The sequence below is a fragment of the Eptatretus burgeri genome, chromosome 8, assembly GCF_056783735.1.
Source record: "Eptatretus burgeri isolate ZD-2024b chromosome 8, Ebu_testis_v1, whole genome shotgun sequence".
NCBI classification, from domain to species: Eukaryota; Metazoa; Chordata; class Myxini; order Myxiniformes; family Myxinidae; genus Eptatretus; species Eptatretus burgeri.
In genome coordinates this window covers 102,804,083-102,831,280 of record NC_140968.1, presented here as the reverse complement: position 1 = coordinate 102,831,280, position 27,198 = coordinate 102,804,083, and the positions used below count along the sequence as shown (strand labels likewise).

At 37.3% G+C, this 27,198-nt stretch overlaps 1 protein-coding gene and 2 long non-coding RNA genes across 4 annotated transcripts in view; 1 reads left to right on the top strand and 2 right to left on the bottom strand.

Moving 5' to 3' along the window:
- Positions 1 to 27,198, top strand: part of LOC147022451 (uncharacterized) — a 113,637-nt gene that overhangs the window by 76,167 nt on the left and 10,272 nt on the right. The gene's annotated exons all lie outside the window — the stretch shown is intronic.
- Positions 3,658 to 5,500, bottom strand: LOC147022453 (uncharacterized). Its single transcript, XM_085890517.1, has one exon. The coding sequence runs from the start codon at positions 5,007 to 5,009 to the stop codon at positions 3,882 to 3,884; it is 1,128 nt and encodes a 375-aa protein (XP_085746643.1). The 5' UTR covers positions 5,010 to 5,500; the 3' UTR covers positions 3,658 to 3,881.
- LOC147022452 (uncharacterized) lies at positions 7,261 to 13,793 on the bottom strand. Its single transcript, XR_015060653.1, has 4 exons — positions 13,653 to 13,793; positions 12,622 to 12,716; positions 11,535 to 11,685; positions 7,261 to 7,292 (listed from the first exon to the last, which is right to left on the bottom strand). It is a non-coding gene; the product is annotated as an uncharacterized LOC147022452 (long non-coding RNA).

The window sequence follows — 27,198 nt, the reverse complement described above, 5'->3', positions numbered from 1 at the left end:
GAAGGGATGTGCAGATGAACTTCTTCCGACAGACTGGGGTTGGCAGAAGTGTGACGAGGGTTTTGTGCCACTTCAGACATCAATCGCTCCAGCTCCTGAAAAGATGTTACGTATCATTAGGTGCAACTGCCAGGCTGAATGAAGCACCATGAGATGCACATGCAAGAAGCACAACATTGAGTGCACTCCAGCTTGTGGAAACTGGGGCTCTGGCTGCACAAACACTCCATGTGACAATGATGAGGATGATGACATTGTCGAGTTCTAACTTTAATACGCTTGATTTTTCTCAACATGTATAGTGGGTTTATAATGCATTTCATTTCTGAGTTTAATGCGAATTTTCATTTTCATTTCGATATCTTCGTCAGGCAGATGTGATTGCCCCAAGTGGAATTGTGAATTTTGTCATGTTTCAATGATTTACATAATTATATTGTATTGCCATAGACTTGATTTCATCTTGTGTCTTCAACGTTTCTTATTTTTTTTTTGTCCAGGAGCCAAAATCAGTATCAGGTAAATATTTTTTTCGTGACAAAAAAGCGATAATTTTTTTTATTTTACCCTCAATATATTTCACTTTTTAATAATTATTCTTGTATATCAATATACTGACCATAACTAGAAACAATTAGAATGCAGAAAAACATATATTTACATATTAAAATATCAATCTTTGCAATTTTCTCATTTTCCTCTAAGCCGGGTGGTGGCCATATTGGATTTCCATGATTTCAGGACTTTCCCCCCGGAGGATCCCTTCGGACTTTTTTTCTGTCACTGAGGACATATCCAGGAATCAAAATCTGTTGAGTTTGCTTTTGTTGCAATTTGTGGGGGGTCATCCGACATTTTGGCTGTACTACAAGGATGAGAGGGTAGCTGAGGAGTTTGCGATAAGCTGAGTGGAGATTTTGGGGGTCTGGGTGCTTTGGGAGGTCCTGAAGAGTTGTGGAGTGCCTTCAAGACCACCGTCCTTGATGTTGCAGGTGGATGTGTTGGAACTCACCAAGGGCGAAGAAGAATTTGATTTCTCAAGGGACACTGGATGCCATCGACTGGAGTCGTAGGGCCAAGCTGACTGGAAGAGCTGAGCTGTTCAGGGAGCTGAGGCATAAAACTGTACATGCACTAAGCGTGGACAAGGAGGCCGATGTGAGAGGAATCTGTGAGGGGGGTAGAGCATCACCTGTGCTCAAGTGATTCTCGTCTTGCTTACAGGGGAATTCACACATTGCATTCATCCAAGCCCATCCCTCGTTGGACTGCAGTCAGAGCAGAGAGTGGTAGGCTCTTGACAGAGGAGTCTGAAGTGAAGGCCCGCTGGTCTGGTTACTTTGAGCGGTTTTCCCAGGCTGATCCACCACCTGTCGAGTTGGACGTCGGGGTGTTACAATCACTGTTGCTGACCCTCCAATCAACTGTGGTCTCCTTTCGTTTGTGGAAACACAGGCTGCGGTGAACCGGTTGAAATGGGGTAAAGCTCCTGGGATCTGTGGCATCCATGCTGAACTTCTCAAGGCTGGTGGAAATACTGCACTCGGGTCGTAGAATGCAGTTCTGTACTCTGCCTGGAACACAGGCATCATCCCAAATGACTGGAAGAGCGGCCTTGTTGTTCCTCTCTGGAAAGGGAAGGGTGATCTCCAAGACTGCAACAACTACCAAGGGGTGACGCTGCTCTCAGTGCCGGGCAAGGTCTTTGCTCAGATAATTCTTGATTTGGTTTGCCACCATCTGCTTGAGCACCAGAATCCAGAGCAGTCAGGTTTTACACCAAAGAGGTCAATGATTGACCGTATCCTCGCCCTTCGGGTCCTCAACGAACACAGACGAGAGTTTCAGCAGGGGCTGCTTGCAGCTTATGTTTATCTCTGTAAAGCGTTCGATTCAGTGAATCGGGATGCCCTCTGGAGGATTATTGGTCTTCATGGGGTTCCACCAAAACTGATCGATCTAATGTCTGAACTATACTCTGGTACTGAGAGTGCTGTGAGATGTGGTGGCAGCATGTCTGACTAATTGAAAGTTGATACTGGAGTTTGTTAGGGGTGTGTATAGGCCCCCACACTTTTCAGCACTTGTATGGACTGGATTCTGGGGACGATGTCTGATAGATCAAGCTGCGGTGTATCGTTTGGGAATGTCAATATCTCTGAACTTGATTTCGCAGATGATGCAGTCATCTTTGCGGGGACTTTAGATATCCTTTTGGGGGCCCTCGAGGTGCTGAATGAGAAGTCGGAGCCGCTGGGATTAAGGGTTTCTTGGGTCAAAACTAAGATCCAGGCTTTCAATGACATCTTGGATGCTGCTGTCCTGTCTGTGCCTGTTTGTGGTGAGGATGTTGAGGTTGTGGAGAGATTCACTTACCTTGGCAGTGATATTCATGTCTCTGCTGGATGTGATTCAGAGGTCAACAGACATCTGTGTCGGGCCTGGGGAGTCATGGATTCACTGGATCATGTGGTGTGGCACTGCTGGTACCTGTGCGGGAGGATGAAAGTCTGAGTCTTCAGGTCCTTGGTGCTTCCAGTCTTGCTCTGTGGATGTGAGACTTGGACGCTGACTAGGGATCTGAGATAGAGACTTGATTCCTTTGGTACCAGGTCTCTTCGGAGAATCCTTGGCTATCGCTGGTCGGACTTTCTGTCCAACAAGCGGTTACTGAGAGAGACTCAAATTAGATTTGTTACCTGCATAGTCCGTGAGCGTCAGCTGCGGCTGTGTGATGTGGTTCGTTTTCCTGATGCTGATCCTGCTCACCAGATTCTCTCAGTGAGGGAGTCTCGTGAGTGGAGGAGGCCAATGGGCTGACCACGTGCCTCATGGCTGCAGCAGGTTGATCGGCATCTCAAGGAGATGGGGATGGGCCAAGCATCTGCCTTGGGGATGGCCAGACGGAGGCCCCTGGAGTACCGGCGGAAAGTGGATGCAGCGACGCGCTGCTCTTGCGCATGCTCCAATGCCTGACCTGTCCTGACTCTATATGGGTTCTTAAGGCATATCCAAGGTAACCTCGCTGGGGTCTGAAGCCACCATGTTTTTTGGCCTGCTCAACCATGCCTTAACTTGGAACAGGCCACAATTTCTTAACGATAAAGTTTATTTTTTTTTCCACTTTACGAACTCATATTATCGAATGCCTGTTCATAACAACTATGAAGTACTGTATGCATCACTTTTGTAGTAAGTGCTGTAGTTTTCAAATTAGGAGCTTGGAGCGATTTCATGCATTATATGATATGATTTTCCACGATCGACTCTCACGGACTAATTAAAGTCCACCATCGAAATATTATTTCATTTTGAGGATCGGATATTGTCCGGACTAAATAAGTGTTGAAATCTGGAGTGAAATTTGAAAATTTAAAGAAATAAACGAGCAAATATCTAAGCCAATTTACCTATTTACTTGAAGCAAGCAGATAGTCAGGTTACTTGTGTCCATAATTTGACTTTCGTTGGAATTTTTTGGAGAGTAGCTAACCCCAACATTTTTGGAAAGTTTAAACAATACCAAAACAGAAAATCCATGTTTCACATTTTTTCAATGCATATAATGTGGTCAAATAGGTCGTTTTGGGGTAAAAATCCATTTTTTTAATTTCAGCTCTGAAAATTCAAAATTAATTGCAAGCAAGCAACTGATGATGCATAATTATTGTTAACTGGAGGACAGTTCTTAATATAGAATACATATATCTGTATTTTGAGCAATGATTGCCGTGGAAATGGCTATCATTTTGTCAAATTACCGTTTATTTAATGTATTGCTTTCAAATCTTGAAACAAGTAACGCATGAATATGGTGATCAGTGAAATGTACTTAATGTCAAATATGAGTTTGTAGCCAATTAGCATCATTGTCTCTAATGTCACTCATCATTGCCATAGTCAACATCACTATCGTGGTCATGCCTCCTAGACTTGAGGCCGTACATGATGGTTTGGCTTACAGTTAATACTGATCTGTCCACAACATTTGTCCATGCTTCTGATTGCATCTCTTCCACTGGGCCAAGCATTATCCAACGTACCATTGTCTTAAGCTCTCCGAGGACGTCCTGTTCACTGCTGGAAACGTGTATATATTCATCTTGTTGGTCCTTGGTGGAGAAGTCCTCTAGACTTTTCCGAACAAGCATAACTGCTTTGTATATAGCATCCATATGGTCCATTGTATCGTCATTTGTAATGCGAGCATTGACCATATCTTCCACGCATATCTCAGGTGAATAGAGAATAGAAGATTTCTGTCTGCTCTTTTGGAGCACTGACCTTACATTGGGTAACGCCTGTAAGATTCTATTCTTCAGCCATTTTCTACTGAACGTGGGTACATGATTTTCTAAGGCATCTTTACCGCCTCGAAGGTTAACATAAGTTGTCTCGATGTCCTCCATACGGAGTTGAGTTTGCTGCTTGGTTAGGACATCTACCAAGTTGATCAGTTCAATTAAACTCACAACTTGTGTCATTGATGCTTTATCCTTCTCTCCTTTGGTGTCGTGATCTCGCAAGACATGGAAGACATGTTTCGTCCAGCAAGACCTGTGGTACACAACGTCAATTGCATTTGCATCACTTGGCACTATATCAGTGTTCAATCGAGTCATAAAAACAGGGTTCTGAGCAACATCAACAGCTTCTCTCAGCGATTTGCCCGCACTGTCACTCCGTACAAGGTAAATAGGTTGACCATCAGTCCTCTGGCAAAAGAAGCACAAAGCCTTGTCATCGGGGTCTGTGGATGACCGAGTGAATGGTGTGGAGGAGCTTGACGACTCCAGACATACTTCGGACATTTTTCTCTTTCGACCTGACCCTTTGGCGATATGCGACCCTGATGATGGTGCCTGATCATAACGGACCCTGGCACAACGAATTTGGTCCTTGTTAGTTCCCGTTGGAATAGCATGTTCGGTGCCAGACAGCCTTCTCCTTTTGCAACACTTCTGCTGACATCCCCTCAAGTCGTTTATGAATCTGTACGTAATCACCATCCTGTAAAGTGGCTCGCTCCTGTATTGTCTCTATCAAACGGCAGAACGACTCGACTTTTGGTTGCCAACACCAAAGATCCTTTCAGGGAAGAATTATCTTGGCACAGGACACATTTTGTCGAGTTCGTTGATCCTTTCGTCTGGCATGAATCCTTGCCACTCAAGGCCCTGTCACACCTTGACGTTTTAGCCAACGTATGCCGATTTTTGAATTTTTTTTCTAAAATGCTGGCACACGTTGAATACGTTATGGGTAAGTTTTGATAACATTGAGAGCACGCTGGCATATGTCGTAGTACGTTGCCATACGTCATTGTACGTTGGCTTTAAACGTTGTACTTTTCGGTTGTCCTCAAATTTTTTCATGCTTGAAATTTCACGACGTATGTCGGCGTATGACTCACACGTTCCGCTATGCTGGCCACAAGTTGTAGGCACGGTCTGCGATCGTTGACAGACGTCAACACATGCTACTTGTAAGTTAATCATAAGTTGAGACACGCCGAGGTAATGTTTAGAGTACCCGAAACTTATTTCCTACCTATGATTAACGTGTTGTTGGCACGTTACGCGATCGTTGGCACACATCGACAGACGTTACTTTTAAGTTACTCATAGGCTGAAAGACGTCGGTATAATGGATCGTCCTTGCGTCAGCGTCCACGGCCACGGCCAGGCCACTTATTTGCAGCATTCTTCAAACTTTTCTTCGGCATGACGAGGATGTTCACACTTCGATGTCTAGCTTGGCTATGATTCCAATTGTCCATCGGCAGTGTATATTTAAAATAGTCGAGTTTGAGCGTTTTAACACGTTCAGAAGAAACGTTTCAAATTTCCAAACCCCAGCGTCAAAAAAAAACAAAAAAAAAAACAAAGGCGAGTGACAGCAATTTAAATCGTTCATTGTAAACAATGAAACTAGCTGAGTGGTACCGTTTAAAAGTCGTTGAGTGTAAAAAAAAATCCAATTGTTGAGCGCAAGCGTCTACTTTCAATAGTGGAGATGCAGCCATTTAAATCGTTCATTGTAAACAATGAAAATAGCTGAGTGGTACCGTTTAAAAGTCGTTGAGTGTAAAAAAAATCCAATTGTTGAGCGCAAGCGTCTACTTTCAATAGTGGAGATGCAGCCATTTAAATCGTTGAGTGGCAGCCTATGAACCTACCCGTGGACACGCGGACGCAAGGAGGATCCATCATAACCCACACCCTCCCCCTCACACCCACCTACTACTGCCAACATGAACAAACTACTACTAATACTAATACTAATACTAATACTGATACTGATACTGATACTGTTACTGCTGACATGGACATCGACTCAAAAAGGACTCGAAAACACTGTTGGGTTCCCCTTTTATGAACACCATTTTTATATACCAATTCCCAAAACCGCTGGGAACACGTCTTTATATGGCAGTTGTAAGCTAGAAACACATTCATTTTTTTTTTTTTGTCGACCGGAAGACGTCATTGGAATACGTCTACATACGTCGATGTGTGTTGGGACTACGTAAAGAATTGGTTCAAAGCACGTCAAACATAAGTTAGAAATAAGTTTCGCGTAAAAAAGACTACCGCGACGTGTTTCGACTTATGAGTAGCTTATAAGTAGCCTTTGTGGACGTGTGTAAGCGTCCACATATCGTGTGTAAAACTTATCCCCATCGCATGCGGAACGTGTGTCATACGCCGAGTACGTCGTAAAATTTTGAACATGTTCAAAATTTCTTGACGTACTCTACTTACTACGACTTATGATAGCGTATTTAGCGTTCTACTCGCGCATACCAAACTTACCCATACCGTATTCGACGTGCCCCAACGTTTTAGACACACTTTTTGTTACGTCGGCATACGCTGGCAAGATCGCCAAGGTGTGACCGCGATGTTGTCACTTCCATTTCTACGGCAGTTATGATTTGAATCGTTGTGCGTCAGCCTTTTAATAGGCTACGCCACGACATCGTCGGCGATGCGTGCAACGCGCTATGCCTGAGTTAGACTATCGTTGGGCATCGGTTGTGTAGGCCGACAACAGGTTCAGCATTCGGTGGTATAAGTTATCTATAACACAACGAAACGTTCTGTGTAGTTACAAATGCGTTATACATAAGACCAAGTCGCTATGAATACGTTCGAATCTTTAAAAAAAAAACATCAAAAGTTCAACGTTAGCCAGCGTTTTACATAAATTTTAACACGTTGCCATCGCTGGCTAAAACGTCAAGGTGTGACCAGGCCTTCAGTGGTACTTCATCCATCATGTTGTTGGTCCTGCAAATATAAAAATAAATCGTCAGCTCATGAATGTCAAATCTACCATACGTGATACAGCCTATAAAACTCGGGCTGTGCCTATGTCTAGGGCCATATCAAGGGCACAAATAACAATCATCACCATAAAAAGCAAACAGATGAGAAAAACAACATCCTTATTTTCTTTGACTAATTTATTGACCTAAACATGTGATTTAAACGGAAGATGCGGGTAAATGTCGCAATGATAGAACTTTATCAGAATCCAAAATAAAAACTGCTACTAAGACGTAAAATTACCTGAATAAAAGAAAAGCAGAGATGAGTGGGAAATCAACAATACGCGCTAACTACATGCCAGTAAACTAAATAGAAACTCCAAATAGACTCCCTCTGTAATTCCAACCCCCGGGGCACAAAGCTAACCTAATCCTATCCTATTATACAGCAGTTAATCTAGTGGAACAAAATACGTCAGTGACTGATTACATTGATGGTGACTTTCTTTCCAGATAAGTGAAAGCACAAACCAGCACATAAGGACATATTTAAAGATCAACCCAAAATAATAGAAAAAGGATAAACACATAGCTATAACATGACGACTGCCTGACTTCCAACTCCGAGCCTAACAGGAAACACAATTAAAACCTCCAACCCTGTGGCCATCCAAACCATAATCCTACCCCATACAGAAGAACATAAAATGATAAAAAGGTACATACGCCTCAAAGGCTATCACAACTTACCGAAAAAAGGAAGAAAGGTGTTGAAAACCGAATATGATGAAACGAAGCTCCGAAGTAAACTGTCATGAATAAATCGAGAATAAACGAAGCGAACTGAAAATTACATCATAGTCCTACACGTGCTTGGACGCGCGCTGCGCCACATCACGCCACGCCCAGCAACCGTAACCTGAGGCGATGGCATGGCGTCACGATGTGGCGTCACCAATGTTCCCTACAAGATCACACTTACAATACATCAAACTACAAAAACTTAAAATCAAACGTTTTACTACTGAAGGTGCCGAAACCTTCTGATATTCAACAACAGACACACCAATGTTTCATTGCACAGATGGCCATTTCCATGGCAACCAACTGTTCCAATACTTGAAAATCATAATACTTATGTGTAAGTTAGTCATGGTCACTATATTTAACAATTATTTCGGCCATCCGATGGAAAATATAATTTTAAAAATATATATTAAAAAATGGCAATTCCACTCCAAAAATGCTGTTTCCATGGCAACCGACAGTCAAAATGCAACATTTTATTATCTTATAAAATCCATTGTTCGCCATTTAACAGTAATCCATCATTAGTTGGTTATTTTGTATTGTTTCAAATTTTTTAAAATTGGAATTCAAAAAAAGCGTTTTTCACTCCAAAACGACCTTTCCAAAAGTTGAAAAAATGTGAAACATCATTTTTTTACATAAATAGATTTTAAACTTCTCAAAAATCTATAGGTTTGCTACTCTCCAAAAAATTCCAACGAAATTTCACAAGGAACCTGACTAAGAGCTATGTTCCCTCCTCCATGCACACACAAGAAAATGTGAAATTTCCAAACCATTAAACTTTTCTTTTTCTAATGTTTGGAGAAAAATATTGAGTGATCAACAAATTTAGGAACGTAACAAAATTAACCAGCTTTATTGAGCTACATGTTTTAATGCATTCACTTCATAACCCCACGCCCTGTCCCCCAGAGGGACTGCTGATCCATAGCATCTGCCAGATCTGTGTCTGTTTTCGGAGGTTTCACGAGGTGCTTTCCAGGGAATCAAAGCAAATCTGATGAAAAACGGAAGTTTTAAAATTAAGTTACGACGTTTGCGAGGACCATGAACCAATGTACCATGTACGCGTACACAGACGAGCAAGCAACATGGCAGATTTTCTGCAATGTTTATTTTGCAGGCGATTGCACTTTGCAATGTCTCCAGGGTTGTTCTGCATTAAGCAGCAACTCTTTTGTGGATAAAGCCATTATTTGAACAAATTCATTTTATTTCATTAACTGCTGCATATGCGCTGTGAAGACCGGCTTTAAAGTTAAAGGGATCCTATATGTGATGCAGCGACAGCCTGGCCAGCCATTCCTTATCAACTATTTAATTGAAGTGCTTGCTTGAGTGCTTCAGCCACTTGCCAAGCACCCATTTTCGAAAGCGGAACTGCACTTCGTCATTCTGAGCGAATCATTCACTTCCGCTTTTGCCATGCCACGTCATTCAGAGCAAGTAGTTCGTTCTCCGTTACCCTGAGTGAGTGGTTTGTGCTCCATAACACTGAGCAGATGGTTCGTGCTCCATCACCCTGAACGAGTGGTTCGTGCTCCATCACCCTGAGCGAGTAGTTCGTGCTCGGTCACCCTGAGCGAGTGGTTTGTGCTCCGTCACCCTGAGCGAGTGGTTCATGCTCGGTCACCCTGAGCGAGTGGTTCTTGCTCCATCACCCTGAGTGAGTGGTTCTTGCTCCATCACCCTGAGCGAGTGGTTCATGCTCGGTCACCCTGAGTGAGTGGTTCGTGCTCCGTCACCCTGAGCGAGTGGTTCGTGCTCCGTCACCCTGAGCGAGTGGTTCATGCTCGGTCACCCTGAGTGAGTGGTTCGTGCTCTGTCACCCTGAGCGAGTGGTTCATGCTCGGTCACGCTGAGTGAGTGGTTTGTGCTCTGTCATTCATTCTGAGCAAATTGTGAAATACCCAATTTCCGAGCCGTTTGCCATATTAATCTGTTTATGCCATATTCTATGCAGAATCATTTTGAAGAGGCAGTATGAATCATAATTAACGCTCCACCACACATATGCCTTCCCTTCCTCTTACCTCACACTGTCTTCCCTTCCCCAACCCCTCCTCGTTCCTCCACCCCTTCTCGCTCATTCCCCCCCCACCTCTTCCCTCTCCTCCAACCCCCTCTCTCCCTCTTCCCCCTGCTTTATCTCTCTTCCCCCTTTAGTATTCCCGTCAGTGAAGCGATGGGTGGTATTTGTTGTTAGTGCTTAATTTTCTTAGCTTAATTTTGCACTTGCTGCAGGCATTGAGGCTACACATCTGACTACACATCGAGTTATACATGTATATATATATATATATATATATATATATATATATATATATATATATATATATATATATGTATTTATATATATATATGTATATATATATATGTATATATATATATATATATATGTATATATGTATATATATATATGTATATATATATATATATATACATATATATATATATATATATATATATATATATATATATATATATATATATATATGTATGTATTATATATATATATATATATATATATATATATATATATATATATATATATATGTATATGTATTTATATATATATATGTATATATATTTATATATATATCTATATATATATATATATATATATTTATATATATATATATATATATACATATATATATATATATATATATATATATACATATATATATATATATATCATGAGATGGTCCAATGCAGCTAATGCTTGCAAACTTACTCCTCCATCCCTTCACCGACTTCCCCTTTTACCCATTCATGTACTCTCCCATACTTTTTCTGAATTTCTCTTTTACACACTCTGTAAACCAAATCCACTCTATTTATCCCCTCTTCCGTCTACCTATTCACGTCGTCTGCCAAATTTTCTCAGTTGTCCCTGAGTTTACTTCAAATTGAGCAATTTCAGTTATTCTGTGGCACCATCTTAGTCTAGTGGCCAAATGGGCTGCCTGGGGATCCAGCAGCACCCCTCTGTTAGAAAAGGTTCATTGGTACCAATTGATAGGTCTACATCTCAGCTTTCAGAAATTATAGTATTTGAGTGGTTAAATAAAACACAACATTGAAATAGGAATCGAACTTGCAAAGTTTCCATCTTAAAAGGTATAAATGTACAAAAAAAATTTCAAGGGACCTGGCAATCCACCAATGTGAAAATGTATAACTTTCACCTTAGGAGAGTAAAACAACTTCAAAATATAGTTCTCCTGAAGGTATTTCTGCCTGACTTGTTGTTTGACCCAATTTATGCTGGAAGCATGGCATGTATTTATGCTGATGTCTGTTGTGCTCAAATCTACTTTCATCAAGTCCATGGCTGGGTGGTGGTGGTCATAAAAATTAACATAAAGTGAAGAAATGGCAATAAAAAAACAAAACATCATACAGCACAATATATAAATGTAGAATTAAAATAATAGTACTGTACCAATGTAGCAGCTGACTGTGGAGTAGTGTATCATATCAAAACTTCATGATGCACAACATTACATGTTGTGTTGGTGGCATTCCCTGTCTGGCTTGATGGTGAAGAAAATGTTTGGAGGTGCCCAACCCGAGAATCAGCAGCGTAAACCTGCCTGTGTGGAAAGCCACACAGAACACATCACGCACCACACACCAACATTTAAAAATATACCATCAGAGATGGGGAATCCCCCGCCATTGAATGAAAAAGGTCATACATATTCCAGATAATAAGGGAGGTGAATTGGAAACAAGACACCATTTGGTCATCATCTCGAAAAAGTTCTCCAGGGGTGAGGAACGTAGTAACCAAAAATAATTGAAATCAGATAAGCGGTTTTCCATTTATTAAAAAAAACATTTTTTTCAAGATGGCCGCCCCAGTCGGCTATCTTGGATCCGGCCACGCCCAAAATCAATAGGGTTCTTCCTTTTCAGGTGGTACATGTGTGACCCAAATTTCAAATCGATATGGCGAACAGTTTATAAGTTATCACACTCACAGCTATAAATGTTGACGCGCGGACGGACGGACGGACAGACAGCCAGACGACCTGGGTGACAACAATATCCCCCTTCCGCCACGCAGCGGGGGGATAAAAACACAAAGCAACCACAATGAAGACACGCCACACATGTCACACATCAACCATTAAAGCCACACACCAACACATCACACACCACATGCCAACATGTAAAAACCACACACAAACCACAACCAACATGCCACACCACACACACCAACACATGGCCTTAATCCACACACCGACACATTTAAAGATCTGACCCGGCTCTAATTTATAGTTTTTCCAAAAACGACCCAGACAGACAACTGACATCTCTGCCACTCAAAGGGATAGTCCCCATCCAAGGGTTGAAGGGTTATATGGGGTGTGGGTGGGGGTAAACAATCCTGCCTCTGCACATTAGCAATCATGCCGATGCTCTTTGCTGGTGCTCCTGCCTCTCAATAGCTCTGACTTCACATCTTCGCTTGATACTATTTGTTTTCCTTATATTTTGTTTCTTTGGAGACATGATTCGCTCACCTGGAATGTAGTTCCGGCGAGCTTTTGGGATGACGCATCATCTCTCTGTCCATCCATCCGTCTCTCCACAAATACTTCCAACTTCTTCTCTGAAACTACATATACGATTTCAATGAAACTTCACCACAACCTTCATCACCGTGTATATTCCAAAGTTGTTCATTGCATTAAATTAAATTAAAAAATCGGGCCAAAAGGGGGTCTACGAGGGTTGTCCCCCAAAAGAGGTATACACTGTTATAGTTTTCCTGCAGATACTTGATATGTTTTATTGACTTGTAATACCCACTGCCATGCAGGAACATGCTACGTTTACTGAGAAAACTTGCGTCGCCACTTACACCGAAACAAAGAGGGCTATAATTATTTGTTTTTTTTAACCACCGTAAACATTCCCAGGTACACCCTGAGTACAACCACCAGGTTTTATCTCATTCTGTTCAGCGGTTTAGAAGTGCATGCAAGACAGACAGACACAGGTCGCTCGCTCTGTATAATAGATTAATTAATTCATTGAAACAATCATATTTCTAGGTTCTTGCAAGCCAAAGCCCGAACTCAATTCACGGTTGGGCTTGTTGGTACAATCGGTATCCTTGCCAAGTGCAAGTTGGCATGATAATGAGGGCTGGAAGATGCAATTACAAACTACACTGATGGAAGACAAGAAATGCGAGACTGTGGATTTCAAGTTAAGTCTTCATTAAACCGCAATGGCAAAACCTCTCCAAAACCCCTGCCGGGAAACCCCGTACAGGGTGAAAAAAAACCCGATAAATCAAAGCTAAAGGGTATTTGCATATTATTATCAAACCAAAGGCAAAATGATGCCGCTGCACTTTGATGTGCACTGAATAATGATGTGCACTGAATAATGCTAGCAGATGGGATAGCTGGCTTAACGTCCATCCCAGGAGCAGTTATGTATGTACATGCACAAGTTGTTTGAGACGAGGGAAAGTTTTTATAGGACAACGTATTAAATCACATATGGCTTGCAAGATGTCCTGTAGGTAGGTACACACACTCACCTCTGAGCTGTCTTGCTTGGGTTTGAATCCCGACTCAGCAATAAACTGCCATCCTGGTGTTTCACGGGCAAGGTAATTCATCAACACCATCTGCCGACATCAATTGGTAGACTTAAAGATCCACGGTGTCCTTCGTAAAGAGTAGGCAAGTTATCACCGGCAACCTCAACAAATTATTGCGCTGACTTAACGAATCACAGTGGCGACCTAACCATTATTGTAGCCAATAACTGCTTTGACAGCACAAACGCTCTACATCCGGGCGTGGTACATGATGATGATTCAGTTGTATACAGTACTCGACCCAAACAACCATTTCCCCAAAACTCGCTGCTCAACCGTCGAAAATACCATGAGATCTCTAAATTACACAAACAAGTGCAAATCAACAAAAACTAATGAATTCTCGCTCCGAAAAAATGGCGTGCTTCATAATGCAGCACCCCTGAAGGCAGATGTGATTTTTATCATCGAATGAACCCATGGTCTGGGCACTTCGAGGCAATGATTCTCGCAAATTTCCTCTGAAAACGAGTCGTATGTATCATTGGGGGAGAAACGTTATATTTCAACTTCAGGTTTTCCTGTAACAATCACAAGATCTCCTTGTACAGGTGCTTAATATGAATACACAGGTTAATGCAACTCTCACGTTACCTGTTTAGGCATTTGTTACATTGTAATCAATGTTTAGACGAGTTGCTCCGAAATTTGCGCATGTTCACAATGTTGATCTTTGTGTGGATCCCTGGTCCTGTATGATGGGCAACAGGTTCTGCACAACCACAACTAGCATTTGTTAAATGCCCCCTAATTTGGGGGCATTTCCCTAATAAATACCTATACTTGGCTGGTTTTACTTTCATACACCTTTTAACTTGTCTTCAACAACAAAAACAACTAACTTGCCATCTTGAACCTATCTCCAACACCATTAATAGATTCAGATACCTCCAAACATCTCACACAATATCTCCATACCACCCAACAAATTGCAAGTAGAAAAGCTTCATGCTGGGGCTCACCTGTGCACCGTTATCCAAATGGATAAACAGGTATTTGTTCAGTGCTATATGTCACACAATCCTTTGGTAAAAATGAATCTGATTCGACTTAATTATGTTATGTCCATGCCAGGGATCTGTAAACGTACGTGCACGTTCATTTTGAGAATATTTACAGATTTTGCACAGATAGCAAACAAAACAGGCGAGCTGCAATGCAGATGAAACGCACGTTTTAAACCACAAAGCATCCTCGACATCAGAGATATTCTGTATAACTTTATGTGCAGACCCGTGCGTTGATCCTAATTGGGCCCGGCCCACATGGTACCGCAAGATGTGCCTCCGTGGGCAGCTGTCCGGCGAGACGGACGTGAGACTTTTGCCGGCGCTTGGCCAGCAAGATGGATCGAATGGGGCGTGTGGGCTCATTATCTCCCCTGCCTGCCCCTCTGGCCACTCGTTGGGAACGGCCCAGGGTCCGGGGTCCACCTGGAACCCCGTGTCCACTGGGCCACATTTGCACGCAGGAGATGTATGAAAATGAAGGCCTAATGAAACAACAAAAGGACCCCCTTTGGGCAATTTTTCAAACAGTCCCCTGGGCAGGAGGGCTTTAATGAGCTCAGAGGAGCAGAAGGTACTGGTGTACATCTCTCAAGCTTACACGGGATGTGCTGGAAAAGCAGAAGTCACGTTGATATGGCTGAACCCATTCATCACCAGAGGTCTCTCAATCACTGAGAGTGTTGAGATGATGTGTTCGTGAATTCACGTTGAAAAGTCAATTTCGTTTAATATCAGAGATAACACGAAATAGTAAAACCTATAATTTGGATTAATGCTACAATGTAGCTCTTGAGAAAAGTTTGTTTCTATCACCTACAACCTGCTCTTGGATTTGCTCTCCAGGGTAATGTATCCGACTAGGTTAGGTTAGGTATAGAAGCATGCGCCGGAACAGCGTGTCACTGCGTCCACTTTCCGTCAGTACTCCAGGGGCCTTCATCTGTCCATCTGACTAAAACTGCCAAAACAAGGAAGTGCTGCCCTTCCGAGTTGACCTCAAGCCTGTCCTCCGATCTGAATCGTGAACGTTAAAAAAAGTCTCCATACCATCATTCACAACATACCGTAGGTCTTTGGACTTGTACCCCGGTCAAATAACTCTACTGGTGGTGTGCCCATTCCACACACATAAATCTATATCTTGTTTTGTCATTTTCAACATTGCACTCCAAGCTAAACCAGGAGCTGTGAAATAGTGGGCAGGATCTAATCCATAACAATTTTTATTATGACAGAGTGATCTAAAAGCTTCAAACACATCAGCTAACAATAAAACATCTGTTTTTAGATATAAATCATGATATTCTCCAAGGTTCTTTATCTTAAATATTTTCCATATTTCTTGTGCGTGTTTATATTCCTTATCACTTATCTCTTCTTCATAAAGGTTATTATAGAAACTTTCTTTTGATGGAACTTGTGTTTCTTTAAATCTCATAAATGAATCCATATAATCATAAGGATAAATTCCCTTACTTGTAAGAATTTTCTCTTTACTTTGAATTTCATTCCTTCTTTGAATTTCCTCTCTCGTAAGAATTCCTTCTTTAATCAGAATTTCATCTTTAATCAGAATTTCCTCTTTAGTTAGAATTTCATTCATTGTTCGAATTTTCTTTATAATTAGAATTTCATCTTCAGTTATAATTTCTTCATTAATTAGAGTTTCCTCTTTACTTTGAATTCTCTCTTTAATCTGAATTTCCTCTTTAGTGAGAATTTCCTCTTTTGGAAAGAATGAATTAAGATTTGGAAAAGAGTCCGTGGAGCTTAGATTTGATGCGAGGTAGGCTAGTGGTGTTCCCATAAACTTGTAAGAATCTAGAAACCTAATACGAGTTAAAGGTTTTGTGAATATCATTTTTGTAAATGAAATATACTTTTGACTTGTGTTTGTTATGGCAGAAATATTCCCTGGTGTTTTTGAAAGTTCATTTATAAATAGATGTGCATCATAGTTGGCGCTGTTGTGAAGAAAGACTGGAATAAAAGAAGGTAATTTATAATTAAGATTACAACAGGAATGAGCGGGACCTCTATATTTACCAGTAAGATGACAATGATCCCTAACTTTAGACTCCTTAATTTCCCCCTCACAAATATGACAGATGTTGTTCTTTCTAAATTCTAATTTTTCTTCTTTGGTTAATTTCATCGGTTCATTTGTTTCTTTCATTAATTTAGTGAGTCTTATACAATCCTTTTCTAATCGTTTTACAAACTCTTGTGAAGCTTTTTTTCCACGATAATGTTCAAGTTTGTTATACTTTTCTCCAACAGATGATTTGATATAATAACAGAAACCACAAGGAATATGTTTTTGATATTTATTTGTATATGATTCTTTTGGATTAGGAGAAGTAGTATTTATCTTTTTAAGGATACATTCAAAATCAGCGTATATCACAAATGGGTGCATGATAGATTTATTATAATCTTCAAAAGAAATCTTTTCACCAGGTTTAGGTATTGTAATTACAGCTGATTTATGATTACTACAATATTTTGAATGTTGTTCTAATCGTTCTTTTGTATGAAATGAATTAAGACATCGCTTACAAGGATATATTTTGTTTGCTGTTCTGAATACCTGAGAAGAGATTAATCTTGATAAATTATTGATCTATGTGTAATGTGAATTCTTTCCAACACTAAAATATAAAAGATCAATGTGTGTTTCTTCATTTTTATAGTTGTTTGAAATTTTTAATATTTGAACTTTGTTTGTATCCGTTAATCCATATACATTAATAGAAAGATCATTCTTTTTCTCAAATTTAGGAATATCTGTTAGTGGCATTGGGAATTTAAAATCTTTAATGTCCAAGGTATTCTCATATTTCATATATTGTTTTACTCTTTCTGAATTACATTTTGGTGGATGTAAGTGAGCAAGAACAGACCAGAGAAAACATTTATTATCATTATTCTTAATATTAACAACTGCCTTCTTTCGTTTTATTTCTTTTGGTAATTCAATATAAGAAGAAGCTTTAAGAGGGTTTGATTTTAGAATGTGTATGTCTAAAAAGATGATTTTTTTTTTAATATTGAATCCACTTCCTACCACTGTATTATCAACATCCTCCTCTTGTCTTGATAGTTCTTCATAAACCCCACTATTCAAAAAATCTTGAAATGATGTTATAAAATGAAGATCTGTTCTCATATAAGGAGTTTGTTCTTCATCTTGTCTTTTCATATTCATTTTCACTCCCATATAAAACTTTAAAGTTTACATTTCTTTTAATGTCTTTTTAATAAATTTTTCAACATCAGGTTTCACTATTTCAATTGATTCAGCTATTGATGATGGACCGGGTTCTCCAAATTGAAAAATCCTTATTTTTATATGCCCTTTAAATGCCCCATCAGTGTTTTCAATATAATAGTCTCCCTTTACTTTAAACTCATTTTTCTTGTGTTTTTGTGATTGAAGATGTTTATTATAACTACTTTTCAAAACATCCTTTGAACAGATATCACAATGTTTTCTTTCCAACTCAAGAGGAGATATTTGATGAAATAGATTAAATGTGTGTTTGTTGGTTCGGAGGTGTTTTCTATAATGTTTATATTTGTGATTACAAACATCGCAGTACGTTGTATTCACCATATTTATATAATAAAACTTTGCTTAAACTAAAATTTTCTTGATGAAAATTTCGTTTAATTTATAGGTGAATCTGTGCTTAGAACCATTTTATCCTCCAACTTTTTCACTTAATAAATACAATGTTTCAAGACACAAAAGACAAGTTTCAATCAATCTCTTCATTTGTTAAAGATACTGAGAAATATGTCAAGGATGTAAAATTGAACAAAGATAAATATAACAACTATTGGATAAAAACTATTATGGTAAATAATATGAGTTCTTCAATTTCCTTCAGTGGAAGGGCTTTTAGTATACCTGGTAGAACATCAATTAAAGTATCTCTAACAAAAGTTTCTCCTCTCCTTCTAGTAATATATTCAAAACTAGAAAAAGCAATGAAACAAGAAAAAGTATCAAAAAACAAAAACCTTATGGATGAAGCTTTAGAAAGAAAAGATAAGACCATCTGTAATATGCAAGGAGAAATTTGTATTTTTTTCAACAACCCTAAAGATGTAAATCCTGATGAAATAAAGGATGTTAATATATCAGGTGAAATGACATTTAGTTCAATAGTAGTTAACGATCATTTTAAAATTACCTTTAATATAAAAAATGTTGACGTTGAATCTGATAATGAAAAAAAGTATATCGATATCGAGGGTAATATTATTAAATATGAGCCAATATACAACTGAAAGTAGAGATGAATTTCAGTTTAAGTAAAGTTTTACTTTATAAATATGCTAGAATTTCCTGATTCTCCATATGACAAATTTGAGAATTGTCCTGCGTGTGAAAGACGGGGATTAAACACAGAGTCAAAAGCTTATAAACAATGTATATTCTGTGATTATCTTCTAATTAATGATAATAAAAAATATAAAAAGGAAAATAATTTTTTTAGATTTACACCAAAAATGAATTACTTTACAAGATTGATTAGAGAAATGAATGTAAAGTATGAGGGTGATAACACACCTTTCCTTACAAGGGAAGAAACTGAACGTATAAGAGAAATGTTCAAAGGATTGTTGTTATATATTATTCATGGATGTAATTTTCAGGGAAATATCAACACAAGATATTGTATAAATAAAATAATGGATTATCTTGAAATTAAACCTGAACTTAGGATAAAATAGAGTTTCTAAAAAAGCCAATAATAAATTAAATAACCTGTTTTCCAAATATATAAATGAATGATTTTTTACCCATTTGGGAAAATAAGATAAAATTTAACAACCATAAAAATCTCCCAAATTCATTAAGATGTCTCATAGTTGGTTCAAGTGGATGTGGAAAAACCTGCTTACTTTTAAAAATGCTCCTCACTCCCAACTTTTTAGATTATGATAATTTAATAATTTTCACAAAGTCGAGTTTTCAACCAGAGTATCAACTACTCTCACAAGGTTTTAATGCTGGTCTTCAAAAAGAAGATATAATCGGTTTATTTAAACGTCAAAAAAACCTAAATGATTATAACATTGAAGATATAATTCAACTATTTTGTGATACAGAGATGTAAAAAGAAATCAAATCCTATAACTTGTATTCTTAGTGATAATACGGATGATATACCATCTCCCCAAGATTTGGATAAATCAAAAAAGAACCTCGTTATCTTTGATGATTGTGTTAATGAGAGAAACCAAACGGTAATGGACAGCTACTACACAAGAGGGAGACATTCTTCTTGTAATTGTATTTATCTTAGTCAATCGTACTTTCAACTTCCTCGTCGTTCCATCAGAAACAATGCTAATACTTTTATTTTATTCAAGTTAAATTCAATAGATATCAATAATTTTTGGAGAGATAATTGTTCTACATTATGTAGTAAAAAGAAATTTGAGGATTACATGAAGCACACGACTGAAAAATATAAATATATTGTTGTGAAACAAGATGAGATATTAAGGGATATATTTTTTGTTTTATAAACAATTACATATATAAATGACAACTATTATTGTAAATCTTGTGGGTAAATCTGCTTCTGGAAAAAACTTTCATAAATCAAGGTTCTTGTGTAGTACAAATGAGAATATTGTAAATTTACTTGAAAAACACCCCGTGATACGCATTGTATCAACAACAACTAGAGCAATAAGACCTGGAGAAGTAAAAGGTGAAGATTATCACTATATGTCAGTGGAGGAACATATGCGATTGAGGAATGAAGGTCAAATGTTTGAGGAGGTTTCTCTTGGTACAACAAAATATTCACATTGTAAGAGTGAGTTAAGGAAACTAAAATCTGGTGGTGTTGGGATATTAGAAACTAATCCAGAAGGAACGAGACAAATTATTAAACATCGGAGCGGAGTGAAGATTTTATCATTCGGTTTTGATGTTGATGAAGAAACTCAACGCAAACGTATGAAAAGCAGAGATGCAAGTATTAGTGAAGAAGAAATTACAACTCGCATTAATGTTAATAAAGAATTTGATGAAATATTTAAAGAAAAGGATTTATTTGAACACATCTACTTGAATGATGAAGAAAAGGAAAATTTCCCTGTTGATCTTTACAATTCATTAAATTATATTTTACAATAAATAAATGGATGCAACAGAAAGAGCAAGAAGATTTAAGGAACATCAAGAGTTGGTTTCAAAAGTTGTAAAACAACAGGAAGACATAAAGAAGAAACGCAGACAGAAACTAACGGGCGAAGAAGCATTTGAAAGAAAACAAGAGAAATTTTTTAAAGCACTTTTAAAAACTTCCCAAGAAAAAATGAAAGATGTTTCCACAGTTCCCACAGTAGAATATACTCCGAAAAAACTTAAAATGTTAAAAGATTTTGATCAAATGACGGAGGAAGAATTAGAGCATTTAGGAGAATTAAAGGGATATGATGATGAAGGTTTATTTCAACAACTGGAAGAGATTAATCGACCCCCTGATTATATTGTGAATGCTGTTCAAAACAATGAATATTCAGCGGATTCAAAAACCAAAGCAGGACTCATTCCAACAGAACAACCAGCAATATTTCATCTTCTTCAAGAAAAGGTATTGATATTTAATGATGAATTAAGGTTCTTGGGTTCTGCTCAACCCCCTGTTAAACTAACTCCGAGATTAATGTTTCTTCTCACAAAAGATGGAAGACAAGGTTCAACTGTGAGGGATGAATCAAAGTATATTGATAAACCATTGGATATGGAAAATAATGATGATAGAGTATATATTGATCTGCTGAACACTCTAAATTATAAGGTTATTCTTTCTGGTAAAAGTAGGAAGAATGAGAAGGAGAAACACATTATTCAGGCTTTAAGTATCCTTGGTTCAGGTGTTAGTTTTCTTCCAAATGACCCATCGCAATTAGTTAATAGACTGTTATTGTTGTTAGGTAGTAAGAAGGCTGGAAATAATTGTTTTAATGAAGCATCAGCCATTTTAGACCAGTTGATGAACATGAAAATAATTTAAAAAATCAATATAAAGACATTTTATCTCATATTAAATAAGATGAGAAGCACAATCCTTAGTTTCAATTTCACAACAAGCGACCACACATCTTCATTCCCATACCCACTACAACTTGACCCAACAAAAGAATATGAGGCATCTTTATTGTCCATGGAAACTTATAATACCTTATTTAATATAACCGATAAAAATGACAAGTTTAGTTATAATCCCGGAAGTGGATATAAAACGATAACAGTCTCACCCGGAGCATATGAGATTTCTCAAATATCTTCCGAAATTGCTCGTCTTATGAAAGAACAGGGTGATGAACCAAAAAATATTGTTATAGACATTCAAAAACATACTTCAAAATCAACGATTAAAGTTAAAAATAACTACAAGGTTGATTTCACAATTGATAATAATTCATTTAGAGAGTTATTGGGTTTCTCCTCAAAAAATATTGAAACTAATGGGACGTTTTACAGTGATAATGTCATTCAAATATCCTCAGGAATAAATTTGGTGTTAATTCACTGTGATTTGATTGATGGTGCTTATAATGATGGAAAAAAAAATGCAATATTTTCATTCAGCGCATACTCAACCCCAATTGGTTATAAATTCAACATGGAACCCAAAAATTTGGTTTATCACCCTGTGTCAGGAAAAACCATACACAGAGTAAATTTTAGGATAACCGACCAAGATAATCGTATGATTTCTTTCAATGGAGAAGTTATATCCATCAGAATTCACCTACGTGAAGTTTTCCAAAAAATAAATACGATGGTTATTGTGAGGAAACACGAGTTGGGAAAATATAAAATAATTACAGGGGATGGGATGTTCCTTTCCCAGTACTACAAGGGTGAAGGTATGTATCTTGGTAGAGGATACTATAAAACTAAGAGACAAAGGGGTGTTGGACATCAATTTACAGGAGATAGGATAATTGATACTCTCATGGGTATTGGTTCAACTATTCTTAAACATAAAGATGTAATTGGTTCAACTGCTTCTGCTGTGGGAAATGTAGCAGGTGTTGTAAAGAGCATAAAAGATGCCCAGAAGGAATCTCATAAATTACAAGCAATAAAAGAAATTAAGAAAGGCAAAACTCAGTTGTCCCCCCAAGAACGACAGAAAATAATTCAAATACTTGGATCAGGGTTTCAAAAGTTTTAACATCTTTTTTCCTAAATAAATACAAGTATGGAAGCAATTGATAGTATCTATGATTTGGATGATACTATTATTATCTCAAACTCCACTAAAAAAAGATTACTTCAAGGTAAATGCAATAACTGGAACAGACTGGAATACAAATGGTACAAAAAGTTTTGAAATAAATAATCAACAAACCTATTTGAATCTCTCCGAAAGTTTCTTGTTGTGTAAATTTAAATTCACTAAGGCTGGGAATAACACAAACGCTACACTTGTAAATGATTTCTTCTGGAAAATGTTTGATAGTGTCCGTTTGTATATTGGAACACAAGAAGTTGAAGCGGTTGATTATGTCTCTGCTGTGTCTGAAATGATGAAATTTACACTCTATACATTCAGTGATAGAATGGGAAAGGGGTCTGTCGAAGGTTTTATTCCTGATATGTCAACGGGAACAAACACAGACCCTGGATATACTCAAAGGAAAGGAGCGTATAATGATGATACAAAAGCAGAAAATAGTTTTACTGTGGCAGTTCCTCTTAAAGGTAAATTTGGATTTTGTGATCATGATAAAGTTCTGTATGGTCTTAAAATTAGATTTCAACTACAAAGGATTGATAATGAAAATCGATTGCTTTTTGGTGTTGGTAATGCTTTTGGTGATCAGAATAAATTTGTAATTGAGGAGATGAGTTGGTATATCAGTGAATATACTCCTAATCTTAAAACAGAAGAGATGTTGAATCGAAGACTTAACTCAAAGAAACCACTCAGTGTATCATACCTCAAAAAAAGATGTCAACACGTTAAACTCAACCAAACTACTTACACGTGGAATTTGGGTGTTCTGGAAGGAAAGCCACGATATCTGTGGATCATTTTTAAAAAGCCAGATGGTGATACTGCGAATGATAAGAATAATGCTTCTTCTTCTTCTTCTTCTGTGCGAATGATAAGAATAATGCATTGAGTGATAATGCTAAGGTGAAACAACTTCGCGTTTCTCTAGATGGAACATTTTATCCACGAGATAGATTGGAAATTAATTGGGAAAAAAATGATTTTGCTGAAGCATACAAGTCTTACCAAAAGGTGTGTGAAAGTAATGGAAATAAAGAACCTATTTTGGATATGACAGCATTTAAAAGTTTGTATACAATCTATGCGTTTGACCTGAGTGCTCAAAAGGAAACTATAAAGTCTAATCGAGTGGATACTTCCCTATACATTGAAAGAGGAGAGAGTGAAGAAGTTGATACAACTTGTTTACTTTTGGAAGAAATGGAATTGCAGATTAATACAGATAATGGTGTGATGATTAGTCTCACATAATTTTTTGTTAAATAAATGAGTGGCAAAGTACCAACTGGGGTATATGTTAATCAAATCAATCTTCATAAACTATCATCTTGTGTTCAAAATCAAAAGCCTTGTATGATTAACGTTAATACAATTCAGAGAAAAGGAGCAGTAAGAATTGATGTTTTGCTCACAAGAGAACAGGTTAAAATCTTGAATGACACTGGCTCACTTAAAATTAAAATGACAAAACCAATGTTGAAAAAATATTCAATAAGAGAGACGAGTGGAGGATTTCTCCCATTTCTAATTCCTTTATTTGCTGGTTTAAGTGCGGTTGGAGCATTGATGGGTGGTATTTCAACAGCGGTGAAAACTACCAACGAAAGGAAGGCTCAACTCCAGGCTCAAAAAGAATTGGAAAGACATGACAAAGAGTTGGAGAAACAAATTAGTGGAAGTGGTGTAATTGTAGATTTTGCTGAAAAACTTGAAGGTCGGCCTGATAAAGCGAGATTGTTAGTTGGAGATATGCTTTCTTCTATAGCACAAGCAGGTGTAAAATTAACGAAAAGAGGTAATGGATTATATCTTTCTAATAAGTAAATGAGCATTGATGAGTGGTTTAAAGAATTTGGAAAGAATACAACATCAAATATTGTAAGAAATTAAAAATTCATAATGTGGTTATTTGTATGAGAGATGAATTAACAAATGTGCCGAAACATACAAAGAATATTATTATGAACTTAGAAGATAATAATGGGAACGGTTCTCATTGGGTTTGTATTTTTACTAGTCAAGACAAATATTATTTTGATAGTTTTGGTCTTCCACCACCTGTTGAAGTCATAAAATTCTTACAGAATGGTGTTTATCAAACATTTCAAGTCCAATTATTAAATTCCAAGTGTTGTGGTCAATTATGTCTATATGTGTTATTTCAACTCAACAAAAATAAAAAATTTTATGATATTATTTTTAATCTAATATAAATGACTTATGTTGGTAAAGATGGTTCTATCTTTGGTGTATCTCAAGAACTGGATATTGATTTATCAAATTATTACACAAAGGCACAGGCTGAACGACATAAATATAATATAACCAAAAATATTCACATGAAAAATGCTTATAAATTAAAAAATTATCCAAGCCCGACTGACGCGAATGACTTGGTGAGATTAAGCGATTTATCACAATATATATCCTTAAATAAAACGGCCGTATATTCCAAAGATACAGAAGTGTTGATATTATCTCCAGGTCATACAGAATTCACAGTTCGAATTAAAATAAATTTTTATAAAGAAGGACGTATCGTTTGTATGAGAATAGAACAATGGGGGTATGATATGAATGATTTAGGGTATAATTGGTCATTTAAAATTAACCTCGAAGACCTGGAATAATTAAATCAGTCTCGTAAGGAAGAATATTATCCACTTGGTATCGAGAATGAGTTTTGTGGGGCCACGATTAGTAAACAACAAATAAAAGAATTTAATAAGGGTAAATATAATAATGGTTTTGCCCTTGTTTATCTCATGAAAACAGAAAAAACAGGATTATATATAATAAGTAAGGAAATACAAAATGATTTAACTATGGGAAGATGGGGAGGTGTTTCGTGCCATAATATTATTCTAACATATATTTCTAATACATAAATGCTAGAAAGAATGTTTCAAGAAAATTATCATTTCTGTGTCCAAGCATACCTTCAAGAAAAGGGTATTCGGTATTTTAATAAATATGTTCTACAACATAAGAATGAGGTATTTTCAATAAAAGATTGGCATTATAAGAATAAAAGATTGCTGATGTTGATAAACCGACAACTTTAGATTTAATGAAAATGTTAAATAATGAAAAAAATTATAAAGTTAAGAAAAGGTAAGGCTCTTTTAGAAATTCAAAAGAAATTTTATTGGTTTCCTGTTGTAAAAAAAATTATTTTGGATACAGGAATAACAAGAAATCCTGATGAATATATGTATGATATTCTATGGGGTGTAAGCGATTCAAGGATAATAAGGGATGAGGAAGAAGTTGAAGAAGAGAGGGAAGAGGAGGAAAAGGAGAAGGAGGAGAGGGAGAAGAAAGAGAAGGAGGAAAAAGAGAAGAGAGAGAAGGAGAGGGAGGAAAGAGCGAGACAAAATAAATATCAAAATATGGAAACCAGTGAGATTAAAAAAAGATTGGTGGTATTACAGAAAATAACTCAACCCACCGAGGAGAAAAACAAAGAATTGACAAGTCTATTTGCAATACTTTCGGCAAGAATATTGACATCGACAAGCTATTCATTTTAATTCAAGTTTTTCATTAATATTTTTTTCTTAAATAAATGGAGGAGAGAGTGAAGGCATTTCTAAGGATTCTTTATGTTTTAAAAATTAAGATTCAAATGTGCATGTTGGAAACTAAAAAGGTTTTTGCACTCTGCAGGAATTTTTCACATAAATAAATGAGTTATTGTCTCAAATGTAAAAAGTAAACTAATACTAAAAATATTTCATATATTAAAAGTAAAAATAACAGGGTTATACAAAAAGGTATATGTTCGGTGTGTGGTTCAAAAAAAAATCAATTTATCTCCAAACACAAACGAGGAGGAGATATACAAAAGTTTTTATCAGGAAGTAAATTTACAACTACTGGAATACCAGGGGAATTACATCTTCCAGGGTATTCTTTCTGTGGTCCAGGCACAAACTTGGATAAAAGATTAGATGAGACAGACAATCCTAAATCCTGGAGTAAACCAATCAATAGAGTTGATGAAGTGTGCATGAGACACGATATTGATTATGGGAATACCACAACGTTGGAAGAAAAGCATGAAGCCGATAGAGAAATGTTGTATAATTTGTCTCTGATACAAAATCCAACCTTGAGAGAAAAAGTTGATCGGTTCATTGTGAAGAAGATGATCAGTGCTAAATTGAAACTTGGACTTGGAAATTCAAA

Excerpts from the sequence above, each read along its gene's own strand:
- LOC147022453 (XM_085890517.1), bottom strand. The coding sequence starts at position 5,009 with ATGGTGATTACGTACAGATTCATAAACGACTTGAGGGGATGTCAGCAG.